This window comes from Petaurus breviceps, unplaced genomic scaffold (assembly GCF_028583685.1).
Source record: "Petaurus breviceps papuanus isolate PSGF00001 unplaced genomic scaffold, PetGlider_PUasm1.0 90740, whole genome shotgun sequence".
In the NCBI taxonomy this organism is placed as follows: Eukaryota; Metazoa; Chordata; class Mammalia; order Diprotodontia; family Petauridae; genus Petaurus; species Petaurus breviceps.
This window is the reverse complement of record NW_027187330.1, coordinates 6,849,286-6,861,712: the sequence shown is the minus strand read 5'-3', so window position 1 is coordinate 6,861,712 and position 12,427 is coordinate 6,849,286. Positions and strand designations below refer to the sequence as shown.

General features: G+C 37.9%; 1 protein-coding gene across 1 annotated transcript in view; it reads left to right on the top strand.

Moving 5' to 3' along the window:
- WDFY4 (WDFY family member 4) overlaps window positions 1-12,427 on the top strand; it is a 268,014-nt gene that overhangs the window by 47,742 nt on the left and 207,845 nt on the right. Inside the window, exons 17-20 of the mRNA XM_069067249.1 lie at window positions 1,046-1,163; window positions 4,577-4,728; window positions 5,733-5,971; window positions 10,902-11,023. Of these exons, the coding sequence (XP_068923350.1) occupies window positions 1,046-1,163; window positions 4,577-4,728; window positions 5,733-5,971; window positions 10,902-11,023 (631 nt within the window). The remainder of the gene's footprint in view (window positions 1-1,045; window positions 1,164-4,576; window positions 4,729-5,732; window positions 5,972-10,901; window positions 11,024-12,427) is intronic.

Here is a 12,427-nt window from a genome sequence, read left to right as displayed (position 1 = left end):
ATGTGTAAAAGTGCTATATAGAGTATAAAGTGGCATAATGTGTCAGAGGGGATTAGTATTAATTATAAAGGCCTTCGTTTTTATCACTTATGTTGACAAGCTTTAGTGATGCTGATGTCAGAGTTGAGAGGGTGTTGTAGAGTTATTATTACCTGGATTATGCAAACAGTGAATTTTCACCAAATAGTGGTGGTGATGTTTCATTTGCATTATTAAGATTCAGCCCTGAGATGTATGTGCATATACATATACATACATATATACACACATACATATACATGTACACATATGTATATATGTGTGTGATAGGGAGATAGATATAGGTATAGATATAGATATGGACTTCCATTCCAACAAAGAGGACAAGTTTCTGGAACTTTAGATGGAGATGCTCTAACAAAATAAGCATCCCAAACAGGAAACCTATTAAATCTATTTTGGACTGCAATCCAGGATAACTGCTCTACGATACCAGGGTTTAGACTGAAGTTGTCATTGACTTTGGAAGACAACTGTACTCTTGAGTGTATTTGAAATGCAAGAATGCCCCTTACTAGGAAATGAAATGAGAATCTCATTTTTTTAAAAGGGACCTTATGTATCCACATGACTATTACTCATCTATTCATGGAATCTTGGGCTCAGAGCTGAAATGGACCGCAGACATAGCCTAGTCTAATCCATACATAAAACAAGTAATGAACACTTGACAAGTGGTCACTCATCTTCCTTTCAAATACTCTCTGAGTTGGGACCTACTTACACATCTAGGCAGCTCATTCCAATCTTGTATAGCTTTAATAATTAGGAAACATTTCCTTGAATTGTACAAAAATCTGCTTTAAAAAAAAATAAACTCTAACCATTGTTTCTAATTGAACCACCTAGGGCCAAGTAAAAATATGTAGTCCTTCATCCATATGATACCTCTTCATATTTTTGAAGACACTCCCTCTAAACCATCTCTTCTTCAAATTATGCATATTTTCAGTAAATAGGGGGTTATTTTCTTCTTATAATAGTAAATAATCTATCATGGCTTCAGGCTTCTCCAGAGAACACGACAAACCAACAGAAACGACGCTTCCAGTCGGAGATACTGCTTTCTGCTATGAGTGTATTTCACATTATAAGTGAAGGCTGCTGTGCTATAAGTTCCAATGGTGAGTGATTGGGGAATGAATCCTGACCTCTACTCACTGCATTTATTTGTCGGTGTGGACGATTTGATGCTGTGAAAGAGACATTGGATTATTCCATGTCAGTAACACTAGACTGAGGGAGAAAAAAAATGCCCCATTTCACAAAAACATAGATATGTAGCAGATCACTCACTACCCAGTGCAGACTTGTCTGTTTGAAATGCAAATGTAGTATTCGTGGTAATGGCAACAGGGGACAACAGGACTGCAGGCTTCCAAAGGAGGTCAAATCTACACCGTATGAACAGAGGGGCATAGAGCATAGAATGTTGGCCTATTTTGGAGGACCTAGGTTTGAATCTTTTTGTAGACACTTATTAGTTGTGTTAGCTAATATCTCTGAACCTCAGTTTCCTCATAAGGAAAATAAAGATAATGATAGCAACTATATCACAGGGTAGCTGGGAGGATCCAATGAGATAATCTGTGCAAAACTCACTGTAAACCTTAAAGTGTTTATGTAAAAAGGAGATATCTACCTCCTCCTATACCATCATCATCATCATCATCATCATCATCATCATCATCATCATCATCACTGCTTTTCAAGAAAAAGGAATCATGGAAGTAGAAGTATACAATAAGAAGGATCTATTTTTGGATCTCAGGCCTTATTGACCCACAGTCATATTTCGAGCATATCAGCTCCCTCTCTTAGGATCAGTTCAGAGGTCTTTGCCCTCAGGCCTCCAACTTTTGTCTTTAGGTACTTTATAAATGCCTTTGATCATGAAACCCCACTTCAAGGCACTCATTAAATCTACTTGGGTCTCTCTGAGCCAACTTGGTTCCTTGATTTCATAGATGTGTCACACATGAAATCTAATTACCTATCTTCCTCTCTCCTGGCTCTAACATTCAGCTTTTCAGACTAGACAGATCTTCCCTCTTTCCCCTCTACCACTTGTCTTCACATTCCAAATTACAAGCATGAGTTTTCTGGTATTTATTTGCAAGGAAAAAAGAAAATATACAAATTTAGAAATAATGCAAGAGTGTGAAATATTTAAAAGTATTTAATCTCTCAAGCCTAAGAGGCACCTAAGCTTTCTACAGCTTGAAGTTCAACAGATTTAGAGTTAACCATGAGGTCCTCAGGAAAGTTTTACATTTTAATTGGCTCTGCACATTCTGGTGATAACTGTCAGAATACTGACACTTATTTTCTGAGCTTGTGGACGGTCTTTCTGAACTCATTATTGTTGATTAAAACAATACTGGCAAATTCAAATTGAAACAGATGTCTGTAAGCCACATATTGATAGAAAACTACAAATTTATTTTTTGTTTTATTGTATTTTTATTTATTTTGTTAACCATTTCCCAATTACATTTAATTTGGTTCTGATGGAACTGGTGAAGGGGGCATGTGGCCTGTCTACCTTAAGTTGGACAGCTCAGTTTTGGACAATTCTTGCCTTAGTTTACATTCAACACTGTGATCTGAGGTACAGAAGGATATAATCTGTATTGCAGGCCTATATTGACCACTTACTTTCTGAATCCTGTCAAATTTACCAGATCAGTCTAGTTTAGATTATCCTTTAGGACGTGTTCCAATACAAGTTGTTTTCCAATTGGAATAAGAAGCTACTGTTATCAACCCTGTTTATCTGTATTTCCCTCAGAATGATGATTTAGCTCTTCGTCTTCATCATTCTCTTCATCCTTTAAAGACACACCCAATGTGTTTTGTATTTTGGAACTGCAGTATTCATAACTCTTTCAGTAAAAATGAACTCATTCACTGCATGCCACTCTCAGACTAATGAATAGATTGAGCACAGTACCCAGCATATACTCACACCATGATAGTATTTCTCATGTAATACAGACTCACGTTCTACTAAGATTATCGATTCAGCTGACTGTCAATCACTGATTTCTCTTGTAATAACTGTTTGCTCTTCCATCTAAATCATTCTCTTTTCACAGAGATTGATTTATATCCTCTTAAAAAACAATCTTTTTCACTGATTCTAGGAGTCTTTGATTACTTGGGCAAAGTGGAGGCTGCCCAAGCCAACTGTTACACATATTACAAGCAACATACAAAAAAACATGCAAGCTTTATACAAATGGATAGCTAATAGATGGCTGGGCTCTATGAGCTTCTATGAGTGAGTTGGAGGTCAGGTCTGACTGAGTTCCTCAAACCTTTCCATCAATCCTCCAGGAAACTGAACAAATAGGACATAGGTATCTTTTTAATTATACATATAGTGAATGCTATGGCCTTTTGGATAGGATTGTCTTTCTGGTTCTGTGCGTATCCAGTTTTTTTTGATTCTTGTTTCAACCCACCCACCTTGAACCTGAGCTTGGCCTATTGTCACTGAACATAGATGAATAAATGGAGTTTTTGATTTGGGAAACTTTGAACAGACACCTCTGATACCTATAGATTGAAGGGATTATGCACCTGATGAAAAAGCATAGGGACTCATGCATAACCTATATGCCCCAGAGAGTATAGAAGTGTGTCAGTGATATAACTTCCAGATCTTCAGACCCTTACCCTCTTATGGAGACCCTGCTAATGGTAGAGGTATTTCATAATCCAGTGACCCTGAAGATGTAGCTAGATAATAGTTTTAGGGAATAAAGGAATAAGGGAACCTTCAGGTCATCTAGTCCAACACCATCATTTTACAGATGAGGAACCAGGGCTTGCATAAATTAGACGTCTTGCCTGAATTCACACAACTAGTAAATGACTGAACCAGGATTCAAATCCAGTTCCTCTAACTCCAAATCTAGCACTGATTCCTCTTGTGGACAAAAAGCTCCAAGTACTCACAACCAGAAAGATCTCTCTTGTCTCTAGCTCAGTCTGAAAAATCTCTCCACTTGACTTTATACCAGTGAGTAAATTAGATTAGATGGGATTTCTATTCAAATTATTGTACTTGATATAAATTGAACACCTTCTTTGTCTTCTTATAGTCTGAAACTCCATGTACCTTAATACAAGATGGAGGAAGCATAGCTAGGCCATTTTTTTTTAATCTGGGAATTTTAGTGGAGTACCACTTCACCATCAATTAAGAGTGGAATATGGCAACACAATGGTTAGTTCTCTCCTGGGCTGTTTTAAGAGAGTTATAGTATCTAGAGCTATCCTGGCCTCTTCTGTTGCTAGCGTAACTCTGCTTTATCCTTACCCCTCCTAAATTACTTTATATATGTTTTTGCTTAGTTATATGTGTTTATTCACCCCCTTCCCCAGTTCTCATCTCTCTTGTCAATAGAATATAAGAGTTCTTTGAGAACAGGGGCAGCTTTTTTTTTTTTTGTCCTCAGTGCCTGACAGATAATAGATAGTTGATAAAAATGAATGCTTCCTATATTAAAATACATATTGGTTCCCACAGGCACTAGAGAACCACAACAGAGTTCAGAATTGACTCCTTCTTTAGGAAACATTTCCTACTTGACACAGAAGCTGGTTGAGAAACTCTACAGTGGAATGTTTACTGCAGACCCCAAAGAGATCCTTCTGTTTATCACAGAGCAGATCATTGTGGTATGTACCTTAGACGAATTTATTTGTCTAGCTATTAAAATGTTATGTTACTGTTTTGGAAAGCAGCTGCTGGTTACATAAAAGTTTGAAACTATGTGATCATGGTGTTGTACTATCATTTATTTCATCTGGTCAGATTTGATTTACTTTCCCTGAAATGAAGTTTCCAAACAGATGATGACTTGTATATATCTAGTTAAAATGGAGAATCCTCCTGACATTTTTGTGATGGGGCATTGAAGCAAAATATTTGAACAAAACTATTTATTAAGAATACAACCTTATCCATCACTTCTTATCTCCACATGAGATCAGATCCATTTTTAATGAATTGAAATTCATTCCTAAATGAAATTCACAGAATCAGATAATCTGAAGGTTGGAGGGGTCCTCAGGGATCAAATTGAATCATCCCCTAAAATCCATTCTACAGCACCAATTCAAGTTTAAAAAAATGTATTGTTATAGAAATATGTTTTGCATAACTTTACATGTATAATCTATATCAAATTGATTGGTTTCTCAGGGTGGGGAGGAAATGGAGGCAGGGGGAGAATTTGGAGGAAGAGAAGAAAAAAAGGGAAAAAAGAAAAATGTTACATGATAGATTTATTATGTATTTAAAAGGAATAGCAAGTTATATATAATAAATTTGCAGTTGTACATACAACCATCTTTTTTTCTTTTCTATTATGTCATGGAAATTCTTATTTTATTTCTGAAGTTCAGAATATAATAAACAAAATTTTAAAAAAGAATGTTAAAAATTTTACATACAATTGAGAAAAATAAATTAAAAAGTATTAAATAATTAATATTTGCGAGGGATTGTGCTTGTGCTAGGTACCAATTATCTATTAAAAAAACCAACTGTAAGCCATCCAGTTACTTTACAAGGTGTTGAGGTTTAGGGATGGGATAAACACACACAAATAAGCAAATGCAAGAGTATTTTGAGGAAGGAAAGAACACTAACAAAGATTATATTTGCTTTTGATTTTCAGGTCATTGAGAGTGCTTTCTCTCAGAAGGAAGCTCTTCTTGGTGTCTTATACAGCAGCTTAAATAGAGTCATTCTATATTGCCTATCCAAACCACAGCAGTCACTTTGTGAATGCCTTGGTCTACTAAGTATCCTGAACTTTCTCCAAGAGCAATGGGACATCATCTTTGCAACATACAATTCGAATATGAGCTTCATCATCTGCTTCATGCACTGTCTTTTTCACATTCATGCAAGAAGGTAAAAGTGCAGTGTTTGCAGCCTCTTAAAATAGGGACTGTGGAAACAGAAAAGAAGACACGGGTTTGGGGAATAGGACTGTTGGTGAGAGTAAGTTTTCATCATCTGTTCATTCAAGTCACATGCAATGTTTGCTTAAATGTCTTCATGATATGTATGTTTAGCTTTTGTATTTTCTAGAGTTTAGAATGGTTTCTTCTCTGTAGTGCCCTAAGAATGGAGATGTAACTGAATACTTTCATCTCAGTGGATCATAAATATCTAATGATGTCTCTCTGAGATCCTCTTTAAGCTTTAGTCACTTAAGTTTTATTATTGACATATGGGTTCCATACATTAATCTCACCTGGCATCTAAGACTCAGTATTCTTGATAGCATTTCGCTTTAGAATTTTTGCCAAAAGATAGTAATTCTCTGTGCTTTATGTTTCATCCAAATGATTTAATGAAATCCTTCCGTAGTGTTGCAAAGCTTATATTTTCTCCATCTGTCCATTTTCATATCTGTCCATTTGTCTATCTTTATCTTTCTATTCTACCCCTGTCATTTCTTTCTCTCCAGTATTCATATCAGAAGAACCTAGACCCAGAATTAGAAAGTTACTTAAAGGTCATCTAGTCCAATTCCCTAATTTTATAGTTGAGGAAATTAGGTCTGAGAGGGGATAAATTACATGCCCTAGGTCATATGTGTAGTAAGAGAGAGAACTAGAGTCCAGATGTAGGTTTTGTGACGCCAGATTGTGCCCTTCCCATTATGCCATGTGATACGTAGTATTATAATACTTGGGTCTTGTATGACCTTCATAAATCAGATTTTATAGAAACAATTCAAGTTTGAGAGAGAATCTGGGAGTTCACTTTTCATACCATTGTATATTTCTAAGTATGTCCTTAGTCATGTCAATTCAAATGATAACTTGTACTCCCTACATGAAACATTTTCATCATTTAGAAGACTGTTTGAACCTGTCAGTAAGCATTTATTAAGCATCTACTATGTTCCAGGCACCATGCTAAGCACTGGGGATACAAAAAGAGGCAAAAGACAGTCCTTGCCCTCAAGGGGTTCACAATCTAATGGGGAAGATAACAAGCAAACAAATGTATATGAACAAGCTATATATAGGAAAAATAGGGAATAATTAAAGGAGGGAAGGTATTAGAATTAAGAAGGGTTGGGAAAGGCTTTCTGTAGAAGATGGGATTTTTATTGTGATTTTAAGAAAGCCAGAGAAGCAAAGAGGTAGAAATAAAGAAGAACACCCCATCCATGGGGGAAAGCCAGAGAACATGCCTGGATCCAAGAAATAAAATATCTCGTTTGTGGAACATCAAAGAGGCCAATGTTGCTAGAGGGAAGAATATGTGACAGGGAGTTAAGGTGCAAGAAGACTGGAAAGTTGTTGGGGGAGGGGCATGTAATATAATGCCAAGCAAAGGCAACTTCCCAGGTTCAAAATACCAGCATAGGTGCTCTCTATTTTATTCAGTGACAAACCAAGAACAGAGAAGATGAAAACATGACATCATTCAAAATACAGCATTTACTAAGTGTGATTAAATAATCTCCAAGTACTACCCCACCCCAGGATCTTCTAATCATTCAATCAATTACAAAGTCCCTGTTCTAAATACTACTCCACCCCTAGGCTATACCTTAATTAAGTCCACCACAAAACCCCTCTTCTCAAATGGAGATTAGTTTCCAAACATAAGTAAACTACATTCATTTGTTCAACCACAGAACACAAAAAGGTCAAAAGTTCCCCACCCCTGGATCACAATTGAATCTACCCCAGAGTTACATCAAGTTTAAACACAGCACTTAATACCCAAATGGAGGTCTTTTCTTCATCTTGACAGGAGGCAAGTTCTCAGCAATCTTAGTTCCTGGGGAGACAAGGCTTAGCAAAGCCACAAGATACATTGCCAGTCCCTTCATGAATTCATCCTCTGTCTGTAGAACAGTCCTAGAACCCCTGAACACATTAGCAAAGCCCTCTCCCAGGATTTCTGTAAACATACAACAAGAAAATCCTTCTCAGGGCTTCTGAACCAACAGAAAGGCTCCCAGACCCCTGCAACAACAGCACTGTCCTTCACCAGTGGACAGTATTCATTCTGTCTGCAGGACAGTCTCCAGACCCCTGCAACAACAGCACTGTCCCTCACCAGTGGACAGTATTCACTCTCTGTCTGCAGGACAGTCTCAGGGCTTCTTAGCGAACAGCCAGGTTCCAGGACTTCTTCAACAAAAGGACTGTCTTTCACCAGTGGACAAATATGGCAAAACAACATCAAAACAGACAGACAAAGTACCAGCAAAACAGCCATGTCTCCTCAGTCCTTGGCAGCTCAGGGGGCAGGTCTCAAAAGTCCAGGGCAATTCAAAGCGGCCACCAGCAATTCTCTTAGTCTCTCTCTCTCCACGAGGTGCTGCTTCCAAAAAGATCTTCCCCCTCTCTCTAGTGTCTCTCCAAATCTACGTCACCAGCTCCTCCCAGTTCAGGACTTTCTTTTCACATCAACAAGTCCATCCCACAGGTGGGATTAACAAGCTCTGGGTTTTAACACAATCAATTTGAAAACCAAGCCAATACAGGGGAATCTTTAATTGCCATTACTATCACAGGGCATCATGAAGAACTTTTAATGCCAAACAGAGGATTTAGTATTTGATCCCGGAGGTGATAGGGAGTTGCTAGAGTTCGTACAGTATGAAAATGATGTGATTGGACCTGGTATTTAGAAAAATCACTTTGATGGCAGGATGGAAGATGGATTGAGGTAGGGAGATATCTGAGGCAGGCAGACCCACCAGCAGGCTATTGCAATAGTCCAAGTGTGAGGTGATGAGGGTCTGCTCCAAAGTGGTGCCAAAATCAGAGAAGAGAAAGGGGCATAGTCAAGAGCTGTCTCAAAGGTGAAAGCAACAGGCCTTGGCAACAGATTGGATATGGAGGGTGAGAGGTAGTGAGGAGTTGAGAGTGATACCTCAGTTTTGAGCCTGGAGGACTGGAAAAATGGCGGTGCCCTTGATTGTATGTATAGGCAAGTTTGGAGGTTGTTTGGAAGTTTGGAGATGTAGCTGAATGCTTTCATTTCAGTGGATTACAAATATCTAATGATGTCTTTCTGGGATTCTATTTAATCTTTAGTCACTTTAGTTCTCTTATTGACATATGAGTTCCATACATTAATCTTACATGGCATTTAAGACTCAGTAGTCTTGATAGCATTTCATTTTAGAAGTTTTGGCAAAAGACAGTGATTATGTGTCATCATGGTATATATGCTTGGCTTTTGTATTTTCTAGTATTTAGAATGGTTTCTTTTCTGTAGTACCCTAAGAACAGAGATATAGCTGAATTCTTTCAGTGAAATGAAACCCTTCAGAGAAGGGTTTAGGAAGAAAGATAATGAATTCCATTTGGACATGTTGAGTTTAAAATGTCTACTGGATATCCAGTTTGAGATGTCTGAAAGGCAGTTGGAAATGAAAAATTGGTGTTCAGCAATGAGTTTATGGCAGGATAGGTAGATCAGTATAGAGATGATGAGATTAGCAAATGAAGTAAGCGGAGAAGAGAAGAGGGCCCAGGACAGAACCCTGACATGAAACATACACATAATTTTCTATGAATTTTTTTTCCACTAAAATTTCATTGAAGTGAAATCCACTAGTTTGTAAGCTCTTAACATTTCTCATATAGTCTAGGGTTTTCTATGTCTTTTTGCCCCTCCTCAACTTTATAATAGGAGGTGTAAGTAAGGTGGGGCCCTCCGGGAATTGTTTTAGGTGAGAAATTTAGAGAATGACACTGGCAATATTTGATGATGTGATTCCCACCCTCTTGTTCCCTCCTTGCTAACCCCAAGCCCCCAGCAGAAATGGGAAACCTTATTCTGGGCCTCTTTTCCTCCCCTGGCAGCCAAACCCATGGTAACCTTTTTAGTAGTGGCGCTGAACTATTCCACTTCCTTGTAAGATGTTGGATGGGTTTGTTTCCATAACGGCTGCTGGCTCCAAGCATAAAATTACTAGTAATGTCTCTGCCTGCAGAGTGCTTAGTACAGTGACCTCCACATAATGGGTTTTTAGTAAATTTTTATTGGGTAAATTAATGAAATCATTCTCACCATATGAATTTAATGGGGGGAAAAACCTTTAGCTGTGACTCTGATTTGTGGATTTGTTTTTAAGCCTAAGATGCCTTAATGATCTGGTCTGGTCTATAGATTAGCTTGTATCCTTGAAGTTAATATGGTTCTATCACTTACTTCCCCAGCTCCCTGTGGTTGGCAAAGTGGCCTTCCAAGAGGACATAGTTCTTCCTTCTGAAAACAATAAAAAAGATCTCCTTGGGGGCTGGTGTGCTTTTCCTTACTATCATAATTATAGTTATTATTATTATTATTATTATTAATTATTATTATCGTTTTAATACTAGAACTGAAAGGACCTAATTCAAGTTGGGTCAAAAATAAAAAGTATTTTTTTTTTTCAGTCCTTCAAAAAGTATCCTTTTTGCTTTGCATTTTCTTTCAAAAAATTCATTGTGTGAAGGAGCTTGGAAACTTCCACTAGCAATGACGATCTATAACTTCTGTGAAACTTTGAATCCAAGAACAGTGCTTGGGGGACTGGGAGGTTAAGATGCCCCTGGGCCACAAGCTAGTTTATATAAGAGATGAGTCTTGAACTTCGAGGCTTTTCCACCTCAGAAGTCAACACATTATACACTGTACCACAATTCTACCTCTCTGAGTCATTCTCATTGTTTAACGTGAATGGACTAACTTTTCCAACTGAAGGTTTTGGGGGATTTTCTAGAAGTGTATAGGTATTAATGGTGGTGGTGCGGTGTGGAACAAAAGTACAACAAAGAAACTGAACTCTGCCTGGGTAATCTCTTCTTGGCTTCAGTTATCCAGAGGGATTTGGATTAGAACCCAAACCTAGAGTGAGCCCTTATCACCAAGTATTCCTTTCTCCACATGAAGACATGAGAGAACCAGGAGAGGAAGGTCTTCCAAGTTTGAGTGATGGTAATGTATCTTATTTGTTGTTTTTCTTTGGTGGGAGTAAGAAGGGGAGGGGGAGAAGACAGAGCTGAATGACATGATTTGTTAGGACTCTTATAAACAACTCATCCTTCACTAGAATAAAAGATTGAAGATTGTTGAGAAATGTTTGAAAGAACAGCAGAGGAGGGTCATGGGTATTCATGTACAAACATGGATTAGGTCTAATAGGGAAGTCAATTAAGTATGAATGGTCCACAAGGAAAAGTGAATAAATGATCTTAGTGTATCAGCAATGCCATATTCACAATGCCTATGGAAATTACAAATATGCTGATATAATTATCCATCACAAAATACATCATGCTTGCCATATGGGGGAATAAGCTAGAAAATTTATTAAGATACCAAAAGACTGAGTCCCAAAACCAGAAAGTGAAAGCCATCAGAGTAGTTATGAAATTGGCACAGGTAGATAAAGTAGAAAGCACCCACATTCTCAAGCCTTTAAAACAGAACAGGCTACCTCAGGCAAAGGTCCTCCTCTCCCCACTCACAGCAACCACCCAGCATCCCGGAAGTGGGCTCCCGGCAGCTCCGGCCCCTGGCAGTCCTCAGCAGGAGTCCTTAGCAGAAATTCTGGCTGACTCAAAAAGGGCTTCGCGCTGCCACCGCTGCCTCTGCTGCTGCTGCTGCCATCGCCGCCACCACAGGAACTCTAGTTTGGCTTCCGCTTCCTCTTGCTCCGCCCCTTCCTGCTATGTCAGCAAGTCCAATGGGGCATGGAAGATCTTTAAATCCCATAACCCTTACACTTAGTTACTGGAAACCTTTGACATGACACAGTTTAATAGAATTTGCTAAGAGACATGGTTGACTACCAATGGTTTAATTTCTTTATTGTTTTAAAAAGCTGTCCCTGCAAAAGGAGCTCTCTCATAAGTTTGCCCCATGTCATGGACCCTAAGTACATATTCTGAAGTGCCAGTGTAGTCTAAACATGGGATCAGAATAGAACAAGTGACTTAAATCATAAAAAAATGCATTCGCACACTAGCTTGAAATAGTCATGTAATCTTTTCTTAATATACATTTTTATAAATTCTAAACAATTACAAAATGAGAAAAAAAAGAAAAAAAACATTGTCATGTACACAGAAGACCATAGGAGAGGATTCAATATAAAATAATGTTTCCATTTCAAGAAAACCTTTATAGTAAATACTATATATTGTTTGAAAAACTGCCCAGTTTTTCTTTGCTTTCTTGTTGGTTTAATTTTGTTCTCTGCTGTGTACTTTTTACTTTATTTTTCCCCTCCATACTCCCCCTACTCTAAAGAAGGTTACAATTTACTATGGAGATAGATAGATACATAGATAGATAGATAGATAGATAGATAGATAGATAGATAGATAGATAGATAGA